Source organism: Anoplopoma fimbria, chromosome 19, assembly GCF_027596085.1.
Source record: "Anoplopoma fimbria isolate UVic2021 breed Golden Eagle Sablefish chromosome 19, Afim_UVic_2022, whole genome shotgun sequence".
Lineage (NCBI taxonomy): Eukaryota > Metazoa > Chordata > Actinopteri > Perciformes > Anoplopomatidae > Anoplopoma > Anoplopoma fimbria.
The window spans coordinates 17,166,871-17,191,998 of NC_072467.1; the positions used below are offsets into that span (position 1 = coordinate 17,166,871).

A 25,128-nucleotide genomic window follows, 5' to 3' on the forward strand; every position below is an offset into this window, starting at 1 on the left:
CTAACCTGAAAGCCATGCAGAACCAGATGATGGCCATGAAGAGTGTAGAAAACCTCAGTTCTGCAGAAAACAGTGATGCAACGTTCCTCATCACCTGGGATAAAATAAAACTACAATAAGTGCTAGTGGCTATATGCTAACTCCTCTCAATAGAATTCCACAATTTTTTTAAGTTGGTGTAGGTTTATATCCACAGTTAAAGTACAGTGAGAACCCCTATGTCCGGGTGTCAGGACATTAGAAGATGAACCCAAGCTTGACCCTTTCAAGGTGTTGCAGTTTGGGTGTCTGATATACACTGTAAAATATACTGTAGGTTTCTGAAGAGCCATTGTAAAGCTTAGAGTGGGAGGCTTATTTGCAGTGTTGCACACTAGTAGAAAGAACTGTTGGTGACCAAATTAAGCTCCCAAGCTAACAAGCTTGCAAACAAACCGTTATTTTCCCTCATTGAATGAAATGGTGTACAATAGTGAACAAAATAGGAGGAGGAGTAAACCGAACAGTAGAGAAAATCTCCGGGAGCTATTGTGACTAACTAGTGAGTTAGGGGTTAGCTTGCACACTACAATAGTTATCAAAGGGTGAGTCTCTTTTCGCCTCGAAGTGGACGCTTGTGTGGTTTGTTTGTGGTGTGAAAGCAAACCAACCAACGAGGAATTAATGATAGCAAATATGAGATTTTAACATGATTTCAAAAGCTAAGCTAGCAGGTGAACAGAAACTGGACCAGTACTAAAGCGCAACAGTTAATTATTTTTTCACTTGGACCAGATGAACCAAAATTACAGTCTTCTACCTAGATTGATGAATTTCCATCAAGACCCAAGAAAAACTAAGGTCGTGGTAGTTGATTCTGGAAGCCTAGCAATAACAATCAGATTGCAACAGTAAGGACAGTCCATCACTGGGTAAACACAATTTGTATTCCTGTGGTCTGCTAGTCTTTGGAAGGAAAGAATCTGGAGGGAAAAGGTACAAAAACAAACCCACATCCACCCTCCTCTGAGCCTCAGTCTCAATCACTGAGCCAATGGGTTTCCAGCTCCAATCTCTTTTTGTGTTGGGTGTGTTACTACATACCAGTTTACAGAGTGTTAGTGAGCGTACAGCCCATCGTTGTACTGCTGTTCCTGTAGCACTCTGGATCTCAATGAATTCGTCCTCTGCTGTCTTAGGCGTCTTGATGTGAGTCACCTGAAAAGACAGGGACATTTTAAAAGAGGATTTTGTCTTTGTCTCAACGGCTTTCCCTGATGTAACAGTAATACAATATTTTAACATCAGTATGAGAACCTTTCTGTCAAAGACAACCCTTCTGTCTCACTCACATCCCAGTGGAAGATTTTAATCGTTTCCTTCTTTTCATCCAAAGACATACCAGGGTTTTGGTTATCTGGTATAACTACCAAAACAACCATGATCTGGCTAAACAGTCACACAAAGCTGGTTATCAAGTCAGATATTCAACCCAGGTTTTAGCAATTTGGCTGTGAGCGTGTTCACATAAAAGGGTAATGATTGTGCATTATTAATAATCATGGACAGGGACAGATTTACGATCTAAGTACCAAGGTTTGATTGATCAGTAGTAGGTACTTTTATACGAGTTAATCTTTTATCTCCAACATAGCCGCTCCGGAGCAGGTTATGTGTTCATCATAAGTAACTATGGTGATCTACCCCGTTAAGAAGTTAACCTCCGTTGTGGAACAGAAAACCCAGAGTTAATCCTGAAGTAACCTGGATAATCCCAAATCCTAATTCGTGAAAAACAGGCCTCAGGTCTCCCAAAAATGACGTTCCCATACAACAAAACTGCATAGTGAATTATGTTTCCAGAGAAACGCATTTATTCGTGGATTATGTTTGCCCTATAGAGTAGGTAGGAAAACACAGAGCCTTCAGGCAGGAGACTGCTGTCCGTGTCAAGTGTGGAACAAGTGCTTTTTGTTACCTCAACATCTTTTAGTCGTTATGATGATGATTTTTAATAAACCTACCCAAGTAGTTGAGTAGAATTGTTTATTTGGTTTTGTTTGCTAATCACATGTTTTAAACAGTTTAAAATCACCGCAGCTCATCTCAAACTGATGACAAAGACCATAGTTCTCATCCTAGCAAATTGGGGCTTTTGATCATGTCTGCACTTTGGTATCTGTACGGATAAATGGTCTACTCAGCTTGTCTATACACCAGCATTTCTACATATTTGATGCAAAAGTGTCAATCTAGTGAGAATTTATTAATTCGCTAATTCTCTCTCTTAATATGCTCACTTTGTTTCAAGCTCTAGGAATGTATTTCAACATCTTCTGGGCATAAATCAGAGTAACAACATCTCTATCAACACACATGTATACTGAACGTTGAATGTTCAGCTTGTGGATTATACAGCACAGCCCTTTATTTACTAAGCGTCTTTCTACATCTAACTGTGCAGTGACCTCTCAGTGTGCTCCGAGGAAAGACACATAGGGTACTGCATGGAATGTCAGGTAGGAACATTTCTTAATGCACTGCGATTTATCCACAACAGAACTACAAAGAATTCATATTGCAGTTTATATATGTTGACTGTTCCTCAGCTTGAAAAAGTCTATTTTGTCTTTGGATGACAGGAGTGTCAACTCCTTTGAGTAAATGTACCCACTCACATCAGAAAGGAATTCACAGAGAAATAAACCTAAGAGCCCAAAATGATCAGAATCTAAACACATGAATTCACTGGCCAGCAATGATGTTAACAGAGAGAGGAATAGAGATGAAACAAGTGGTTTCTATAACCAAAGATAAAGTCCCTGCACACATTTTTCTCTTTTTAGAAGATGAGAATAATATAATATCGTGGCTTCTTTGGTTGAAATCAATTAACACTTAAATGATCAGAATTAAAGCTGCAGGGCAAGGAAGATTCAGTTCAGTTAATTTTTCTTAAATGAAGTACTTTATTTTAAGATGCTCACATTTTGAAAGCTTTCTGTCATGTAATTTATTATTAAATACAGCCCTTATTTTACTTGAAATGAGAGAATAATATTTCTTTTTTTATAAGAGTATGTCTTATTTATAATCCATCCAGTTCAATTTATAACTGACCATAGACATTGTTGAGATATTATTCAATAGAACTTTCTTTGTTTGATTTTGATCAGTTGTTCACTACATACAGACGATAATACAACTGCTAGGCTACTACAATATGTATGTGACTAAAACAAAGCACAAGTTAGACATTACTGTGATGTTCCAGACCTTTGCATTATGAAATTCTCTCTAAATGGACCTTGTTGAGTTTTAATCGAATACCTCTGAATTCTTTTATAATTCATTACATTACATTACATTACATTACATTACAGTCATTTAGCAGAACTTACAGTTTATTACATATCATTCACACTGATGACAGGCTACCATGCAGTGCCACCATCAGACTCTAACTAACATTCATTCACATCCAGTCCACACCGATGGCAAGCCTTCGGGAGCAACAAAATTCAATATGCAGAGCCAAACAGGATAATGTCAACATAATTATAAAAAGTGTAATTTATAAAAGGATTTTCTTCCACAAACAAATGTAATTAAATATACAATTCATTAGTAAAGCGTAGGCTTGCATAACAGCAGACTAAAGTCACACGAGTCCTACCACAGGTCTGGAACACTTATAAATTGTGTTCGTACCTGACAGATAACTCAAAATACGATAACATTGGTGAATCAGGCAAGTTTTCCTTAATTACTCATACAAGCCACTTCAGAAGGAACCTGTTCATACAAGTGGTTCTTCCATTTCATACATTCATGCATTCATTCATTCATTCATTCATTCATTCATTCATTCATTAATGTATCCATCAATCCATCCATCCATTTATCCTTCCTTTCGTTCATTCATCTATCCTTTCTTTTTTTCTTTCTTTCAATCATTCATTCATCCCTTCAATCAATCATTCATCATTTAATTCATTCATTCATCATTCATCCATTCATTCTTTCATTCATTCTGTTCTAAACAGATTTGAGGTAGAACGTGTGTAAATGTCAACACTTTTTTTATTGTAATTTCTATACAGATTCATGTATTTTAGATCAGGTTGAGATTCTGACCACTGTAAGTTTTTATAATGTGTGTTTATATTTAAATTGATGGATGCTTGTTTATATTAGCCCATACACCCATTCATATGTATATAATATATTAGAACGCATATTAACAATGTTACATGCATATTGGATAGCAACATATACTCACAGTAAAGACTTTTTCTGGCTGACCCTTGGCCCTCCAGTTGGTGTCATGGACTTGCTTCAGGATCATCCACGCCTCATCATGCTTGGCATTCTGCTCAACACACACACAAACACAAGAACATACAGGCATGCACACAGCAATGTAAAAATAATCCTAAACCTAAATTTCAATGTTGTCTCCATAAACACTTTGCATTTCCCTTGAAGAATCCTGTACATCTTGTTACGGACTCCACTCTCAAACCAACATATGTTAAAGGCAGTGAGCAGTGAACCTAGATTCTGAAGGCATCTCAAGCAAGGCCCCAAAGATTCCAACACAAGCATAATGTTAATTTGTTCACCATCATAGGGGTTGTTTGTTCCTGGTTGAAATCACAAGCACTTTAATTTGCATTTACATTATTTAGTTTGTGTGCAGTCTCACCTCCAGGAGGAAGCGAGGACTCTCAGGCATGAAGGTGAGTCCAACCAGAGAGGTGATAGCAGGAAGAGCTGCAACCAAGACAAACACCCGCCAGCTGTGGAACTGGAACTCTGTGCCCATGCTGAACCCCCATCCTGTACAACACACACACACACAATCCCACACACACACACATACACACACACACACACACACACACACACACACACACACACACACAGACTGTTTACGTTAACTAAAAATATGTTTTTTTTATTTTAAATATCAATTTATTTGTATCATTTATTAATACTATTCCGACATACAGCATAATTCTATACAGTATACTGAAAAATACACACTAATCAACATAGTATACTGTTGTAGTAGTTAGTTCACAGAAAAATCAACATACTTAAATGATTTATACCAAGAGAAAATTTGTTAATGTGTTGCTACAGGTTTCCATCAAACTTTGCCTGCAACTTAAACTTAAGCCAAATATCTTTCTAAAGATTGATAACTTATTTCAATGTTCTTTCTGCAGCTGTTTCATTGTTTCCTGTGCATAGCTCTATGGTAAAATAGTATCCGCAGAACATTCTAAAACTGACATTAATTAAATCAGAACCTTTTTTTTTGGCCTAACAAATGGCTGGAAAGAGTGAGCAACTGCTCTGACTATTTCCTGTTCTTGATTGGCCTAGTAACTCTGTCAAACAACTAATAATGGTGGCCAATATGTAAATTGTAAAAGGAAAATATCTGGATCTTCTTATGTATAGGGCTCTGTTCGCATTCATAAAGACAGACAAGAGCAAGGTTATAACGTATTTGGATTGAAACGGGACACATTTAGAAAAACTCCCTTTTTCAGTACATTTGGATATCTGAAGTGACAACCAACTCAGTTTACTGTAGGCTGCCGAGATCAGTAAAAACTGAATCAACAAGCCATTCAGATTTAGCTTGCTCACTGGCTGAACCTAGCGCTGTACAAATTGCCTATTCTACTGGAGACATGTGCCCAACTAAGCATGAGGATCGCCTCCCAGTTTGCCCTGACCGGACCCAAGGTTTGAGAAAGAATCCTCCAGCTCTCAAGATCTCCTCAACTCCTGCCGTGATTTTGTCCAGCTTCTGCAGGTCATTGTGGGAAGTTAAGAGGTCATCCACATAACTGTCCTCTTCAAGGACTCGCCGTTCTTCCTCGAAGTTAGCAAACATGGGTAGACTTGCTGTTAACCGCATAGCCAACTGTGCAATGCAGCCGGCTGGTTTGTCCCCAATGTTGACTCTTGTGATGGCATATTCACCTATCTCTTCATCTGGACTGTCCCTCCAAAGGAATCTGTGCAGATGCATCTCACGCTCCTCTAACCATACTGAGTTGTACATTTTCTTGATGTCCCCTAAAGCTGCATGCACACCCCTTCTGAACCTCAGCAGTACAGCTCTGATAGGGTTGAGAACATCTGGTCCCTTTAGAAGAAGATCGTTCATGCTTACACCTTTGAATTTCTGACTGCTATTCCATACAATTCTCACTGGAGTTGTCACTGAATGAGGGTTTGGCACCACCAGATGGCTTACGTACCACACCGGTCCTTTCCACTTGTTCATGCTTTCTTCAGTGAGTTTTATGGCTGCCCCTCGTTCAACCATCTCATGGATTTGGGTTACATATGCATCCTGCCACTCTGGTTCCCTCTTCAGTTGCCTTTCGGTCCTCAAGAACGTGGCCTGCACTGCAGCTTTGTTGTTGGGGAGAGAGGTGGGATCTACAGTCCATGGATATCTTGCATCCCAGTGTGGAGATGTTGTGTGAGCATCCTCTCTGATGTAGGTGAGGCCTCCTTTTATGCTATTAAGCTCCCTCTCCTCTGCCAAGGTCATTTCTTTTCCTCCTGGTTGGCAGTGTCCGCATCGACATCCTCCACATCTTGGTTCACATGCAGCTCCGATGCTTTCCCACCTCCACCACTCCAGGAAGTCACGGTTACTAGCAGCTGTAAACTTGGCCTGAGCCACATCCTCCTGTTGTAACTGGGCTGCCTCAGTTGTTGAACTCCTGAGGATTTCCTCATACTTGACAGCAGCTGTCCTCATGGAGCGAGCAAAGTGTGTTTTGGACTCGTGTGCTGCCACTTCTACTTCCTCAAACAAGTCAGGGTGTGCTCCGCCCACTGTCTTACCCAATGGACTTTCCCACAAGACAAGATCTCCTAAAACTCTCACCCTCTGCGGAGCGAGTCTTCCCTCTCGGTGGCTAATGAGGAGTTCAACTTCTTCTGGCCTTCTCAATTCCTCAAGCTCGACCTCTGGGAAGAATTTCTGCAACTTCTCAGGTTCAATTACTTTGTGCACTTTGGCAATTTCATCCAAGCCGTAGCAGACAAGTTCATGTGCCCTCTCTGTTCCTTGAGAAGTTTTGACTCTGACTTTGAGGAAATATCTTTCAGTGTTCACCTTCATGGTCATTCCACCAACCCCGTGCACAACTAAGGTTATTTTCTCACTTTGTAACTTCAGCCTGTCAGCAGCCTTATGGGTAATGTAGTTTGTGTCAGATGCAAGGTCAACTAGAGTCGCAATCTTCTGCCCTGCATTTGCAGTGACCTCCATCAGCATCATGATGACAGGAAGTTCAGACAGCCCCTTTTTCTCTAAAAGCTCTGACTGGTCTTTAGCATTGTTTGTAACTGCAGTTTTGTTGGTGAAAGCCTTTTTGCACCGTTCTGCTAGTTCTGGGGAAAGTTCAGACAAGAACTCCTCTTGTTCTTCTGTTAGCTTGCTTTTACCTCTGCTGCCTTTTCCACTCTTTTCCTCCTCACCCCTTTTTAGTTCTCCTTTTGGGCAGAGAAAGTAATGGTGGTCTGGGGTGCCTCCTCCCTTTTTACAGTCTTTATTTCTGCATAGGAAGGTACCTCTGCAATATCCATCGTCATCATGGCATCCAAGACATTTTATGCACGCTCCCAGCTTTTTTAAGACAGATTTCTTTTCAGGTAGCTTCAGCCCTTTGAACTTCCTACAGAAGAAGATTTTGTTATTGTGTCCACTATCACCACACACACCACACACATCCTCCAGCTCTCCTTTCTTTGTGGTTCTTGTTGAAGCATATTTCCGCTCATATTTCTTTTCTGGACGGTCTGATTTCTCCATGTTCTCCACAATCCTTAGCTGTTCAAGCCTCTCTAGGATTTCTTCCTGGTTTTTTAGGAATTTTAAGAGCATGTCAAAGTGGTTGTCTGAAGTGACATCATTTGCAGGGTTGACCATAAACATTAGCCAGTCTCTTTTTATAAAGTCAGGTAACTTACTCTCAATAGATTTAATTACCAGTGGGTTCTTTATGGCTCCGGAGTTTCCCAGCTCTGTGAGATCTGTTAGGGCCCTTTCCACAGACTGTCTGAGGTCAATGACTTTCCTTGGCTGGTTCCCCCTCACATGTGGCATCATTTCCAGCTCCTCAAGGATTTCTATGGCAATGGTTGACTTGTTGCCATACCTGTTCTCCAGGACTCTGAATATATCCTCAGCAGTGTTGTAGGTTGAAAGTCTGAGGTCCTTTGAAATCTTGGCCTCCACACTATCCAGGAGCTGAATTTTCTTGACTTCAGGTGATCCAGTTGGCTCTCCTTGCCTTTGTAGGCTCTCCCAGTCTTTTCTCCATCTGTGATATTGTCTTTTGCAGCCATTGAAGATGGGCAGAGTGGTTGGCTTGATCTTCATGATTGGTGTTGCTGGTGTGGGCAGTGTTCTCCCCTCCCACTTCCTGAAGCTTCTGTGGCTAGCGTTTGTTCTGCAATTCTCCGTGCAGTGACGAATTCAGCTTTTCTATGTCCAAGCCTGTTGCTAGCTGTTCTCAGATCCTTGACTCTGTTATCTAGCTCATCCTTTGATAATGCAGGGATCCATCGCTCCCACTCAAAGCAGGGAAGAATGTGTGGAGTATATCACCCCCAATTCTCTGTTGCTAGGACGGGCCAGTCCAAAGGGTGACCCAGGAGACTTCAAGTTTGACGGCTACCCATACAAAAGACTTCAAAGTATTCAAGGAGAGGTCAGCAAATTCTGGAAGAAGTGGTGCCAGTTGGCTGGTCCTAATCTGTTTATAAGAAACAAGTGGCACACCAAGGAGAGAAATGTTGCAGTAGGAGATTTGGTATGGCTGGCTGACCAAAATGTCCTGAGAGGTCAATACAAGTTGGCTAGAGTGGTCAGTGTCAACGCTGATAGGAAAGGCATCGTAAGGGATGTACATGTGAGAACCTTTCCCAGCTACCCCGTCCCAGTCACAAAGCCAAACAAAGGAGAGATCACAAAAACAAACAAGAAAGGAACCAAGAGGCTCTTAACAAAAATCCCTGCGACAATTCTGCATAGGGATGTCAGACGCCTAGTAATCCTACTACCTATTGAAGAACAACCAGGAGCTTGAAAGACTGGTGTGACCTCCCTGGATTTAAAAAACCAGGAGCTCAAGTGGGAGGTGTTGAGGTAAAGATTAATTTCAGTTCATATCAGCTCACATGACTTTGCCTTAAAAACTACAAGTCCCACAATGCACCACCGGCAGGCCAGTGCAGGCTGCTCATTACCCTTTTAAGTTGGAACACCTGTGAATGGAAGGTCTCTCAGCAAACATATCAGCAGAGAGAGCAACAAACAAAGGATTCAACTCGTGGTACAACCAAAGGAGCCACTGGTACGGTAACAAGACTTTTTATTGTGATGATTATTTAGTAATCATTTATACAGACAGCATGCATATCAGTTTGCTGCATGCATATGAGTTTGGCTTTTTGGTTGAGTGTATTTTGTTGATTGTTCAACTTAGGTTAATGTTTGATGAGCTTTCCTTAAAAACACCAATGCTGCATACTGTTTGCATTTCAACAGTCTCTTAGTCATTAGTTGGGATTGTTTCAGAAATTCCACCTTGGTACTTTGGTACTGAGAATTGTTTAAAATTTATTTGCATGTTTGGATAACTTATGCTTTTTGTGTTTTGAGGGTTTTCAACCTGATAGACCAACCACTCATCAACAAGAAACAAATAAGGAAAAAATAAAATAAAAATTGAGCTGTGTTGGAAAGAGTTGTCCTGTGCGTCCTTTGAGGTTCATGTACCAGGCCATTTCAAGTTGGGCAAGAGTTGAAAAACACCTGGGAACTTGACAGTTGAAAACCAGTGGAGCTGTGCTGACTGTGGAAGAACTTGAGGATGCACTCAGAGACCTCTTTCTCGCAGCTCAGGAAGGTGTAACTTTTCCAGACACAACGCTAAGCAGATTGGCAGTGTACAAAGACTTGGACTCTGGACTTCTGGTTTGTGGAGGTAGGATTCAGATGTTTGATGACGACAAGACTGCAGTGCCAGTTTTACCATATGAAGCATGGGTGTCTACATTGTTGACGCAAGAAGCCCACAACTCAAACCATGAGGGAGTGGCGGGGACCCTTCTCAGAACGAGGAAAAAAGCATGGGTGATAAAAGGAAGAAGACATGCCAAGAAAATAGTAGACAGCTGTGTGGTCTGCAGGAGAAACAAAGCAAGGCAGTGTCAACAAATCATGAGTGAACTTCCACCAGAGCGAACAGGCACAGCTGCACCATTTGAATTCACAACCATGGACCTGTTCGGCCCTTATGAAGTGAGGGATGAAGTAAAGAAAAGAGTCAGACTTAAAGTGTGGGGAATTGTGTTCTGTTGCATGGCCTCCAGAGCCATACACACTGATGTGGTGAGTGACCAGTCATCGGAAGGATTCCTGCTGGCTTACCAGAGGTTCACTTCACTGAGGGGTTACCCCAGGAAACTGTGGTCAGACCCTGGCACTAACTTTGTTGGGGCCAAGCCTGCTCTGGAGCAGCTTCACAAATTTCTGGACCAACTGAACAAGTCTGAGCTTGAAGAAAACGCTGCCAAGCATGGAACGGAGTGGTCCTGGCGGATCCACCCTGCAGACTCTCCCCATAGGAATGGGGCAGCTGAGGCAGCTGTCAAGATCGTGAAGCGGGCCTTGAGCAATCTTGGTGGAGATGGAGGTTTCACCTGGGGGGAATTCCAAACATTTCTCTTCATGGCAGCCAACCTCACAAATGAGAGACCCATCGATGCCAGAACTCAAAGCAGGGAAGAATGTGTGGAGTATATCACCCCCAATTCTCTGTTGCTAGGACGGGCCAGTCCAAAGGGTGACCCAGGAGACTTCAAGCATGCTGCTTACCCCTCTGGAAATGAAGTTGGCCTGTCTGGTGAAGCTGCTTTTTGCAGTGGTCCTCTCTCTTTTGAGCTGCTTGACCGTCTTCCCCAGCGCGTCTTCTGCCATCTTGATTTCCTCTGCGTCAACAGCTTGTCTCTGGACGTCTGAAGCCGTTTATCCTCAGTCCAGGCTGCTTCGCGTGGTTTTCAACTCATTGTGACCCACGTTCTAGCCCAGACTGAAAAAAGCAGCAGCACTGGGAAGTCATGATGCCCCCGACAAAGCAGGATAAGGGCCCAACTCAACATCACTGCCTGTGACCGTCAAACTTAGCAACAAACTTATATTTCACTTTGTTTCTCCAGTGAAAGAAACATAAATTACCACAGACACTCTAAAGCCAGCTTACATGCTAGTTAAACTAGCTTCTGGTTAATAAAAAAACAATGCAATTGTCAGCTTAGCACTACAGCGATGAATTTAACGGTAATTAACAAAAGTAGACCTGGTCTCTCAGGCATGAAAGAGAAAGTTGGAAGTCTACCCTGCTTTTATAGTGCAGAAATCTCTACCTTGTTGGGTTGTGGTATTGACTTTGCGTGCGCAAGGGCTTAAAAGTATGCGGAACGAAGGCTATCATGCTAATAAGATCAAAGTGACGGTGAGAGTTAGGTCAAAAAATCTCTACCATTGCAAAAGGGCTCTAAATTTTTCTCTCCAGCCAATCAGAGCAGAGGTGATTTTAGTAAGAATGCCCCCTAAAACCTTACATAAGTGACATATATTCCTCCAAGCAGCATTACAGGAATAATGTACACTGTTCTATCTTAACTGAATTCTTTTAGGCTCTTACCGTATCTGGGTATGATTCCCCAGGCAGTGAACGAAGCATATATCCCACCAATCATCCAGAACATACACAACCAGGACAGATGCTCTCCTCTCTTGTCCATCTGAAGAAACTCTGAGAAGTATGAGTACACGATCGGCACTGTGCCACCAATACTGAGAAAGGGATAATGAGAAAATAATTAAGGACAAAGAGAGTTGTAACAACAATTTAAAGGAATATAATAATAATAATAATAATAATATGGAGGAATAAGTTTACAAAACTGTAAGATGACGTATATTTCAGGGCATTTCAGCTGTCCTGTGAAGTAAATTCACTGTCCACTGAGCTATAAAAAAAATATGCTATACATGCTTTTTCATTGTTAAAGTACATCCACTTACTTCAATTCATTAAATGGATGCCATGTCAAAAGGACTATTTCTAAGTCAAACTATCAAAAAGGATCAGAAACATGGGAAACAAACTTAAGATACTTTAGCTTTTTTGGGAGATTTTCCAGTTCCGATGTGAGTGTCCTGGGACAGAGGATGTCGTATGCTGTACAGATGGTAAAGACCTCTGAGGCAAATTTGTGATTTTGGGCTATACATATAAATTGAATTGAATTAGTTGTACCAATCTGTTTCTGCCTGTCAGCTTGTCAACCAGGACCAGAACCTGCCTGTAAGCTCATTAATGTACAATAAATTAATGAACCAAGGCTTTGCTTCTTTTGGAGGTTAAAAGTGAGTTCTGGTGTGACTTTTGCTTATATAACATGCCAAGAACACACATTAATATTTACATGCAGTAGAGGGAGTATGCATGCAAAATTATATCTACCAATGAGTAGAGCAGTGTGGTGCAAACTGCGAGTGGTTATGCATCACATTCACTGTGCTGTGCTCAGTATGTTACCTCATTTCGGGGCCAGTGTGGCTATTTTTTGGACTACATTAACTCTGCTGTGTAACTGCAATGAAACCCTAACCAGATACTGCAAAGTGGACTGTGTGAAGCTTGATTTATAGTATGTTCTCTATATTTAAAAATGGTATTGATGGCTGAAAACAAAATGGCATTCTACAAAAATGCATTTTGTTATATTGTATAAATAGATTCCTTTTCTTATGGTACGTAAGGTTCATGATAACATGTGTTTACAAGACTTGATTAGAACGGAGTCTCTCCTAGTTTCTTTCGTCTTTTCCCTGTTGAAGTTGGTTTTCCTTTTCTGATGTGAGGGTGTCTTATACTGTACAGCTTGTAATGCTCCCTTGGGGCAAATTTGTGACTGTAATATTGGGCAACATGAATGAAATTGAACAACAATAATTATATACATTACTGTATTTCCTAAAATAGAAAACGATTATTAGCATAACTAATTAGCACTATGTACATTTTCGTCCACTTTTTCAGTCTCTCTGGGTGGATGTATGTTAAAGTCTCAGCCAAACAGTTAAAAAATTTGAAGTACTGGATTGGAAGCAGGCAAGTTACAGAATTTTTCAGAAAAAGCACAAAAATATTTTAAATGCATTTGTATTAACAGTACAATAGGTCAACAAATCAGTCGGAAGTTTAGGTAAATAAACAGCAGAACAGATACACTGTAATACCTATTCATTATGAAATAGCAACAACCATTACCAACGGTGTAACCAAGGGACAGACTCTCACTTTTATACCGCTAGCTTCTCTTTGCTGCGGTCCATCCACAAACGGTTGGAAGTGGAAACAATACATTCATCACCTAAATAAAGGGAAAAGTGTGTTTTTGCAAATGTTACCCAACGCCTGACAGCAGCCTGAAGAAGATGAAGAAACCGTAGCCCTGGGCAAACGAAGACAGGAAGCCAAAGACACAGTTTATTTCTAATGCCACCATCAGACAGCGCCGACGGCCAACTTTGTCTGCCAGACCGCCCCACAGGAACGCTCCTACCATCATGCTCAGAAAGACAGTGAGACCTGCACAGATGGAGAGAAAAAGACACATTAGTCACCTGAAGTAACAAAATGATTAGATGGTCATGGCAATCTTAACACAAACATTTTTTAGAGTTCTGTAGAGAATTAATGAAGATGTGCCTAAACAAGGTCAAGAGTTAGTCTTCAGCTGCTTACTTATTGCTATTGACTTGATGGTAATGAAGGTAGAAGGTTCCTCTTCTGCTACCACCAGAGGATTCTTTCAATTTCATCCTGCATCATATTAGTCCACATATGATCCAGTATAAACCTTATTCTGCTGTTGGCCACTGTGTTGCCCACTACAAGCTGTTATTAACATAATCTTGTACAGCCAAGACGACATCTCATGAGCTCATTTATCGCCAAAAAAAACAGCAACAACAAACCACAGGACATAGTTCACAGAGTGCCTCAGTATGAGGTTCTGAAGTACTAGCTAAGGAATCGGTGCAAATGAGCAATCTACAGACAACAGTTTAACATGTGAATGGTAGCAATAGTAATCATAATACAATTCAAATTAGAAGCAAAGACAAACGGCTACCAGGGAGAGGGGTTTAGCTTCACTCAGGTGTTGGAAAGGTTCATGTTGACATTGAGTAAAGCCAGAACCGTAAAATATGTTTCATTCTGTCTACTCGGATATTACATAAATCTTACTGAGACCTCAATGGGACAAGTGGAAATCTTTTAAGTTATTGTAAAATGGCGATTACACAAAATGTTTGGGTGGCTCTCAGATATCATTAGAAAAAGTTCCAGATCTTGGCTTGGGTTTTGTACAATGCACAGTAATGAGGTTGATAGGCTTGGAAATGCCAGGCACTATGGGAACCAGAATGTCAAATTGTGAAGTGGTTCAGCAAGCTACAAACAAATAATTATGAATCTGTTGTTTTGTTTGTTAAATAAATGTCCAAATTGTCTTTGCTTAGAGCCTTAGAAAGCCATTGAAATTATTTATTTAAAAAAAACGTCATACATACATTAACGCTCCAGAGACAAAGCCTTTTACTGACTGTAGTGATTAAAACAGAATCAAAGAAGTAATGTCTGTCAACAAACCTTAGATGTGAACTCAGGATACCGTTTGTTTCTCACCTCCAATAGACATTCAACATTGTTTGATCAAAAACATTACCCATGAGTAGTCATTTTAATCCAAACCACAATGTTTCCCAAACCTTAACAAAGGTCATCAGTCACCAGTGGGACTTGTCACATGCACTAACATGCACTAAAAGGCTAGCTGCCGACCGGCTATGTGAACAATTCACGGAGTAGCTCTGATAACAACACACACCTCATCCTCTATATCTTTCTTTACATAGAAGATATCTTTGCTGCTATAATAATGCTATGTTAAGGGGGTGAGAATCAAGCTAATTAAAATGGCTTTTGCTTACTTAAGTGTCTAGTTTGGTAGTTTTTCCACCTGACAGTGTTTACATTAAGCATTGTGTTGTACCATTTAAAAACGCAATCTGAAAAGGGCACTATAGACACAATTGCAAAGGGGACCCCCACCCACAGTGTGTGACTGGACCAAACTTAATCAACCATTCTGTCCTATTTCTTTCAGACAGTCAGGTTGACTATCCTACAATGAGGGTGTGTGACTCGGCTCATTTTGGCCTTAAAATTTCAAGAGCTTGAAGAGCTTCTGCCTCAGCCAAGTACAGGGCCTAACCCCAACTGGTGCCAGAGACTGGCACCCTGGCAACATAACACCCAAGTTTGCAGATGCCATGCAACAGGGGAGAGATGAAACATCACAGAAATGCAGTATAGCTCTTCCCAAGGTCAGGACAGAAAATATCGATCACTTTGCGAAACTCTGCTCTGATGACTCAAACTAAACCCTGCGCTGGACCAAACCCAGGTTAGGAGTGAGACAAGATTGATGTTGTCTCTCTGCTACAGCCAGATGTAGCGAGGGAGAGATAAACACACAGGGACTGTCCAGTGCCAGATGTGAATTTTGTTTAGTGGAATGTATGATATCTCGAAGTTTCTTCTGGTCACTAAAGGCCCCCTCTTTAAATGACATTACCTTTCACATGATTTCAGTATTGGAAAGTACACACATACAGTATAGAACTTAAAATGTTAATAATTAGTAATATCAATGACACACTCACATTAACCAACACATTTTCACTCCCAACTGATCAAATAGCGATGCTTGGCCAGTGCTCCTACGCTTCAAACTCCGACGCTCTTCGTAATCCTCGAGTGTCACTTTTGGACGGGTCAGGATGGGCTGTGAGTTTCAGCTTGTTAAATGCCATAGTGTCTTTTCAAAATAAACTTCCATACTTACTGGGAAAATTCTAAAGTTATTAGGTAATGGTCCGATAAGAGAGGGTTTCACATAGTTAAGATAATATGTAGACATAATAGCAGTACTATAGCAATGTAATTGTTTGGTATCAAGACAACAGTTAAACATGGAGGAAGCATTTAGTTAGCGTGAACAGGAAACAGTATCAAAATCAGAAAATTAGAAAATAAAAACATAAAGGCATGTTTCTACTATAGCTGTAAGGTGAACAAAGCCACTATTTGAGAATGCATGCGTATATATACTGTATATATATATATTTCTTCAAGTTCCTTCACATAGAAACATACAATAACTTGTGTTTCTCAGTCAGACCTTCAGAAGAATATATAGAGGCAGCTTTGTACTTCAGTCAACACATCACTGTAATGAGACAAACACAGCACAGACCACTAAAACACACTGGTATCAACAAGAAAGTCTGTATTTACCCAACATTCCTTTCTCTCCGTTGGAGAGACACAGATCCTTCTCTGCAGATGGAAGAACGAATGCTACCACAAAGCATTCCACTCCATCAGCCATCAGAGCCAGGCCAAGTACCATAAAGAGCGTCCACTGGAACTTTCCGTGGCCACAGTCCTCCATGATGTCCTCGTATTGTTCAGATAACTCTTCTAGTTCAGAGACTGCACTGCCGGCTGTTCGAGCTTTAGCCCTGACACAAAAAGAGACAGAAAATAAGATATCATACCGATGGCAAGAAAATGTGTTTGAGTTTGTAACACTAAATCAGATTCCTTTTACACTTCTGCGTTTCTCTAGTTGAAAGATGTCTGTTTCTGGTGTTGTTAGTCAGATCAAGGGATTTCAAACCCTTAAACAGGAAGATCATCGGATTGTGTTTGCTCTGAGGGATCACATACTGAGAATCTAACCATTGCAAAGTCTAGGCTTAAAGAACAGAATCTGGAGGGTGATAGTTAACCTCTGTATTACATTCACAATTCCATTATCCTTATTTTTTTTATTTTTTATAAAACAAGGTCTTCGGTTCTTTGCGTAAAATCATATCATCATTGCCCCTGTTTAATCTAGTTATGCACTGCACCATGGATCGCCTTTGGCTTTTATAACGTTACATTAAATTGTAATCAATATGCATTCATAAAGTACTTTCAGATTTCAGTGACATTTACGTTATTGATGGGTATATTGTCTGTTGTGCTGAAACTGTTCAAAAGAGCCACAATCAAAAAGCAAAACATCATTACTTGCAGTTAAACAGTATTTATATGTAATAAGTAAACTGTGAAAGACAATCACACAGGTAATAATGCAGCAACACACATAGACGTATATCCAAAAAGCCAGAGCTACCGTGCATGTCTTCAGCTCATGGTGAGCTGTCCCAGATGCTCATTCTGTTTCCAAACAGACTTCATTATCTCTTGCCACAAAACTAGATGCACTTTTAGCTGGGGCACCCTTAATCTGAAAATAATCCACTTCCATGGTGGAGATGATATGAGAAATCTGATGTCTCAGTAGAGTACTGAGGTACTATAAATGCAGTAAAAGTACTACAAGAGTTCAGTTGCAGCCTGTAGTGAGAAATGTTTGAATTCCTCGAAGGCTGAGGCAAGGTGGACAGGCAGATCCCCTCTTTGGAGCGAACAGGAGGACGACCAGGCGGTTGGAACAGCTCAGGAGGACGGGCAACGGGACGACCAGGCGGACGGAGCCGCTCAGGAGGACGGGCACAGAACGACGGGCACAGGAACGACCAGGCGGACAGATCCTCTCTGGAGGTCGGGCAAGGGGCTCTAGGACCTGGGGCTCTGGCGACGCGGGAACAGGAGCAGGGGGACGCTGCGGCCCAGCAGGAACAGGAGCAGGACGGGACAGGTGGTGCAGAAGTCGGCCGGAGTGCCGACGGGACACGTCCCTAGGTGGGACCTCTAGGCCTGCGTGGTGGGGGCATGTCCAGGCGAAGAGTACGGAGGGTCCTCCTACTTGTCTCCGACAGGGGTGACTGCGCCAGCTAAACCTGGCGGCGAGTCTGAACCAGAGTGGACATAAGACGCCCAAGTTCCTTGACATGAGCGCAAACGCCTGCAATGAAGCATCGCTGAGGCTGGTAGACGAAGTGTTGAAAGTAGCCTGCTGCAGAGAAACTGAGAGGGCAAGCATGAGGTGAGAGAGGGAATCGCCGATACAACCCATGCGCTGCTATGTCATAAGCCCTGGAAAGCAGGTAATCTGTGGCCCGACATTGGGGGAGAGGGCACCTGGCATCATTACATTACATTACATTACAGTCATTTAGCAGACGCTTTTATCCAAAGCGACTTACAGGAAGTGTATTCAAGGTCTTAAGAGTCTCCTCAGGGGAAACTATGAGGGAAGCAATAGCAAAAATACAGTCAAGGCCAAATTTTGCCGCATCCTGCATGGCTGCCAGTTGAAGTTGGTCATATCACACTGGTGATGACCGAAGATAGGAGCATCCATCGGTCCGGGGCTCAATGGTCCGAGCGGCGAACGCACCGTTACCTCCTAAGAGGGACGGCTTGTCGCAGCCTTTGGAGGGCGAGAGATCTGCAACTCCGACCAGTGGTCACAAGGCTACAAGCAACGAGCTTGAGAAATCTTAATTGAATCTTGGCTTAGGCTGATGCTACCATGGTAGTTTGCCTGCGTAAGTGAGAAGATGAAAAAGGACTGCTCAGGGATGACACCGGAATTTATACCCGGCTGGGGTCATCCGGGGTCACACGTGACTTTGTTGATATAAAGACTTGACCTGCGTGTGTGCGAGACGGAAGATATTCAGTGTTAAGCACTGCCTCTGGCAGTCATTAAGGATGAAATAGAACTGAAGCCGAGAACCGAAGCCTAGAAATGAAGATGGCGAGCCACCCATGGGAAAAATCTCGTTGGATATGCGTCTTCTTCTATCAGACCAACCTTGTGAATTCTAATCTTAATATACTGGTTAAGTGAAATAATGAGAAGGTAGAACTAAACAGTTAAATAGGCCTAACTAAGATAATATGAGAACTTAGAACTGAGTAAACTCAAAGAGAAATGAGTAACTAAATAACAACTTCAAGGAAAACCTAAGTTTAAATTTTTCCCTTGAAGTCAAATAGGTTTTAAAGTGAGATAAATCAGGGAGAAATATTTATTTTCTGAGATTTGGGGTTTCACTTTGGATGGTTTCAAGGTATTTAAATGCACAATTCCTATTTGTGTATATGGGGTATGTGATTTGGTGCCAATTTATGTGTATGTCTACTACTATTTGCTACATAAATAAGCCGGCAGTTCAAACGTACTCCTTGGTCTGTGGTCTGTTATTTCCAAGTTATAAACTGCTCCTCCGAACATAGACTCTGGGCCTTGCTATCTGTAAATACCTACAGTGTAACACCTATTCTCAATAATTTTACAGTAACATACGTTAGTTTATGTGTCTGGTAAACAAAACCAGGGCTTCAGAACTTTGGTTCAACGCAAAGGCTTTCTTCACCCATCATGCATGACACATTACATTACATTACAGTCATTTAGCAGACGCTTTTATCCAAAGCGACTTACAATCAGTAGTATATTACATATCATTCACCCATTCACACACTGATGACAGGCTACCATGCAAGGTGCCACCATCAGACTCTAACTAACATTCATACAACATCCAGTCCACACCGATGGCAAGCCTTCGGGAACAACTTGGGGTTAAGTGTCTTGCCCAAGGACACATCGACTGCTGAAGCCGGGTATTGAACCACCGATCCTCTGAATGGAGAACTACCTTGCTCTCCACTACGCCACAGCCGCCGACACAAGCCTGTATGCCCAAAAATCTAATACCCATATAGGCTAATCTTTAAATCTTTGTAAATCCATACCCTTCTGACATCTTAAATTTAATTTCAGTCAGCAACTGTTGATACTAGTTAAAGCTGCTGGTTAAGCTTGACTTCGAGTTTTCAGTCTGATCCTTCACTACGCCACTTAATGACCATATCTTTTGGTGACAAAGCAAAAGCGATAAAAATGACGCTGTGGACTTGGCGCTCGCTTTGCACTCTCTCCCAGCACCAGTCGCCAACCCACCCGACTCGTCTTCAAAAGTGGACCTCCTCGTTTACCATGCTTGTGGGTGTAACTTTTGTGCCGTGTCGTCACCATTCATATTGAGCACAATGTTCTTCATACAGTTCTTTTAGCCTATAAATTTTGCTTTATAACCATTAGATGGAAAAACTTTTCTTGGGGGGACCATTCCCCCAGACTCCACTAGAGAGGTAAGTGTATTGCGAGAACCACAGGAAGTCCTTATGAAATAGGTGTGCCCCACTAATGAACTTTGATGCAATTATGGAACTTGGGCCCTGTGATTGGCTCGGCTACCTCGTGATTGACAGGTCCCTATTCATAGTTTTCACATGACGTCAAATCCTTAGGGGAACGCCCTTTGGAGGGCAAAACATTGCTGTCCTCCGCTGCCCACCAGTTGGTTGCTGTCGTAAACCGAGGCAACCAACTCCAGTGGCCTTGATGAGCTACACTGACTGTTAGCTAACGTTAGCTAGAGAGTTGGGATGCTCTGTTAAGACGTAAATAAACTCACAATGCAATGATTTGCAAATCCTTTAGTACCTATTTTCAACTGAATAGAGTACAAACACAATGTTAAGCTAATGCTCAGACTGATGAACTTTTTTTTGTGTAAAAATAGAGACTTTTTGTTCTTTCATTAACACAGCAACTCAACTTTTTGGGAATTGAGGTTGTAATATAATAAAAGTAATAGTAAAGGTTAACTACCAGTCTGAAGAGTTATCAGCAGTTGTATTAAGGGAGATAGGTTTTAACCAGTGTGCAGAAATGATATCAAACCTTTCAATTCAATTCAATTCAGTTCATTTTGTATAGCCCAGAATCACAAATTACAAATTTGCCTCAGACAATCGACAATGATGTCAGATTTGATTCAGTTGGAGCCTTGGAATATTAAATCATCCATCTTTGCTAAGTACATCTGAGCCTTTCCTACCCAGAGGTGTGCAGAAGCTACAGGTTATGTCTACTTATTTTTATAATGCAGGAATGTATAATTATCGTTTACCTTATCAGTATTGGTTATGAGAAGCAGGTAATTATCAGCTATCATATCTGCTGAAAATAGTCATGTATATATTTCAGAAAGTGTGCGTCCTGTGTTGAATAAACCTCCTCAAACATATGAAATACGGCGACAGTTGCTGTCTATAGATCGCAAGTTCCCAAAACAAGCAGTTTGATCTGATATCTTTGTTTTTCTTCAGTGGAAAGGGAATTCAAACATTTGTGGATTGAAACAGGAGGAAAATTGACTGGCTTGTGCTGCGTCTCTATGGAGAATCCAGTGTTAGCCGCCATTTTGGCCCGTTCTTTTGCCCTCCACGTCGCCACGCAGGTCACGTGACTGAAAACTATGAATTGCTACCAGAGCCATATATGGTGTCTCTACGTCAGTCCTATGCAGTCCAAATTATGTTACTTCCATTCATTGGTTGCAAAACACAAAGATGACAAAGGTCGAAATGCAGAACTCGAGCCTTCAAAACCGCTGTCCATAAACCAATTGGTGATCCACTTCTTATATACAGTCAATAATGGGCTTTAACCACTGAGGGGTTTATAATGGACAGAGGCCGTCATATGCTGTACAGATGTTAGAGCCTCCTGTGGCAAATTTGTGATTTGTGTTATTGGGCTGTAGACAAAAAAATTTACTTGACTTAAAATCTGGCTCATTGAATCCACAAGTATCAAAGTTTTTCAGTCATATCTTAATTATGCAATTCCAAGACTGTTAAGTGACCCCACTATTCAGAAATATTAAAATGCAGCATTTTTAGAATAGGCAAAAATGTAACTGCTAGTTTTCAACCCCAAAATGCATGGATTATCATTTAGTGGGCATGTCTGTTTAGGGGAGACATGTGGGTACCCTAGAATCTATTGTCATTCACATATCTTGAGTGAGAGGTTGAGGGACTCCTAGTGAATGTGGCCATGCCAGTTTTTCCCTCACCAAGAATGTAACCTAATATTGGAGTGTTACTCAGACTCCTTCGCAACAAGCTAGCCGACAAGGCACAAATGGATGAATTTGGTCTAGTTCCATGTGATACCAGTACCTTCACTCTAGAATTAGGACTGATGCTCCTTTTTGCCACGCAGTAAAAAGCCAGGAGGATTTTAAAGTACTGGATTTCAGAGCACAGTGGCGCCATGGCCACGCTCTGTGAGACGCCCAAGAGCCTGCTACAACCTCTTTCAAACTATAATGTCTGCCGGGTCTCGTGGGGTTAATGGATATGGAATATATATATTTTGTGCATTTATTTTTAACAGATCCATCTCAAATATGATCAGTAGAGTTTAAAGACCTTCACAAAGCTTTTATTGTTTTGTGGAATGCCGTTGTCCTGTTGAGGGAATTTGAGTGTTTTGCCATGGCACAGGAAGCTGTTGTAACTTGAATTTACAATGTCAAATCTGACCTAAATCTCAGGATACAAGTCAGGATTAGAGTCCAGGCCTGAAAAGATCAACACGCCCAAACTGAGTTATAGTCATAGTGCTTTCTGCTGACAACAGGAAGTTAGCCTTATGTGACAAAGATCATCTGATTTATATGAATTGGTGTGGTGTATACATGATATGACATTAAATGAATGACTTAAAATTAGTGTGTGTTCTGCTTGCAGCTTTAATAACTTTTGGATTTCTTCAATTCACTTTTTGCAGTTGTGAGTATCACCTTTATTTCCTTAATCTAATGCGTAATATTTTTTACTTTTCCAGAGTGAATACACTACAAATTCAAAAGCTACTTAAAATTGGTACATCTGCAGCTAAATTGCTGCACATTTTCTGGTACATTTACACAAGAACAAAAAGAACAAATATGCTAAGTCTCACCGTGCGGCTTTCTGTGCAGCCTTCAGCTCGTCAGGATGCGGTATCCCCTGATATTCTCCTTCGTACATCTGATCCTCTTCATCATGTCCTTCGGTTTCATCGCTCGCTGCATCCTCTTCCTGGGGAGGGAAGTCTTCCTGGTAACCATATCCATCATGGCCACCACCTTCTCCGTAAGTCCCATATCTGTCAACCCCTTCTTGGTGGTAAATGTTGTTTTGATAGGGGTCAGCCATCTTGGCTTACTAGGCTTGCTTGGCCAACAGCTAATTTTACAGCAAGTTTGGGCTTTTGTTTGGCTTATTATTAATGTTTTTTCTGTTGTTAAATTTCAGAAATAAGTGATTGAGAGATAAACCTGCTCTTTAATTAACATGATGAGATAAAGTTGGCAATTATGCTAAACATTCAGTGTCACAGTCATAGGTCTCAGCAACTGTTTTCATTTCACTGGCTTTTAAAGTTAATAGTGAATAATGGTGTTCACTAATTCACCCACTTTGCTGTCCGGTATAGCTTATTCAGTTAATATTTGCTAGAGAAGAGCAGATATTCTGTGTAAATTAGCACAGGATGGAATGTATCTGTTATTTGTGATGTGTATCTGTCTCAGCTCCTGGTCTTAGTTGATGTGGTGGTGCTGGTGCTGACTCCAGAGTCCAGTCAAATCGAATCTTCAATTTTCATTCCTGAAAACAGAAAAAGTCAGGATGAATTTGTCTTCATTGCAAATTGTAGCATACACGTAGACACCTATTGCAAGGGGATGGTTGGGGGAAACTTAAGGGGAAATTTGCCAGCCTTGCAAGTTAAGTATATTTTCTTAAAACAATTAGTTTAATGTAGTTTAATGTGTAATTGTTTAAATGTGTATTTGTTTAAATGTGTATTTGTTTTTATTTGTTTTATGGGAGAGCAGCGTGGGAGATTTTATCATTGATTCTAGGTAGGACAGTAAAATGGAGTAAAAATGTACTCCTGTTGTAGACCTTCTGGCCTTTATGAATTGTCAATTAGTTATTAACCTCATAAAGATTAGCCTGTGTGTATTTTATGGGTCTGACTTCTGACTTGAATGTTATCGGCTGATAGAATGAGCATTTCAGCTGTCTTTAGTCTCATAGATATCGATAAGGGGGAGCCTGCTACACCTATTAGAAGTTCAGAAGGCCATTATCATCTATTCACATGGTTAATCACCAATAGGAATACAAGAAGATAACAAAGACCACCAAACAAACAGGATTTTCACCCAGGGACCACTGTGAGTTGATTTAATTTAACGTAATTTTGTTACCTACCTTGTCTACTTCAGAAACGCCAAGTCAAGTAACCAGCAGTACATATTAAGTACTTAAGTACATATTTTAACCAAAACCACAATCTTTTGCAAAACCTGAGTGGGTTTTTTTTCCAGTTCACAACGTCTATTTCCACGTTCAGAATGTGGCAGGAGTTTGGCACTAGAATCTTACTGATAACCAGTGATAACTTTTAAAATGGGTACTAGCAGGGCTTTCCTGCCACACCAATCCATAATCGAAACTACAATAACTAACTAAATCATGTAACACCAAACAAGCACAGGGTGGAAAAAAGCCTAACAAATGATCAATTCAATAATCATCTAAAATTCAATATCACTGTAGATGTTGTTCTCCCTGGTTATCTGCTGTTGTGTATGGTGACACTGTTTGAGGGTTGGGTGGAGCGGACAATCACTGGAGTTCAAGTTTGAATTTATCTATATTTATTAATGGAACTATGTGAACTGTTTTCAATGCATTTGTCTCCAACACACCTTTTGATTTACAGGAGAACTGTAGAACAATTAATTCTAATGACCGTTTCACATGCACATAGTTACAAAGGTTTCTGTGGTTATGTAACGACAGTCTGAAGCTTGTGGATGTGTCGTGCACATTATCACTTCGATGACAATCGCACTGCAATATCCGCTGACTTCCAATGGCTGTAAAGAGTCACCAGGGTAAAGGAAAGGCTGCCTGTACAGGCTACTAATGTGTTGATTAATCTTAATTTTGCCACACTGTCATTGATGCGGTAATAAGTTCCTTTTTCTATGGGTGATCACATGTCAGCCAGTTAAAAACTAGTAAAAGTGGATACCAAGCAAAACATATCTAAAAGGGTTTGTATAATTTA

General features: G+C 41.0%; 1 protein-coding gene across 1 annotated transcript in view; it reads right to left on the minus strand.

Annotated features, from left to right (window-relative positions):
- The window catches only part of LOC129108368 (synaptic vesicle glycoprotein 2B-like), a 32,369-nt gene extending 9,171 nt beyond the window's left edge, over window positions 1-23,198 (minus strand). Inside the window, exons 1-8 of the mRNA XM_054620153.1 lie at window positions 22,963-23,198; window positions 16,470-16,696; window positions 13,511-13,691; window positions 11,736-11,887; window positions 4,688-4,821; window positions 4,262-4,351; window positions 1,084-1,197; window positions 6-94 (exon numbers count right to left, since the gene is read on the minus strand). Of these exons, the coding sequence (XP_054476128.1) occupies window positions 6-94; window positions 1,084-1,197; window positions 4,262-4,351; window positions 4,688-4,821; window positions 11,736-11,887; window positions 13,511-13,691; window positions 16,470-16,696; window positions 22,963-23,198 (1,223 nt within the window). The remainder of the gene's footprint in view (window positions 1-5; window positions 95-1,083; window positions 1,198-4,261; window positions 4,352-4,687; window positions 4,822-11,735; window positions 11,888-13,510; window positions 13,692-16,469; window positions 16,697-22,962) is intronic.
- Window positions 23,199-25,128: the final 1,930 nt, after the last annotated feature.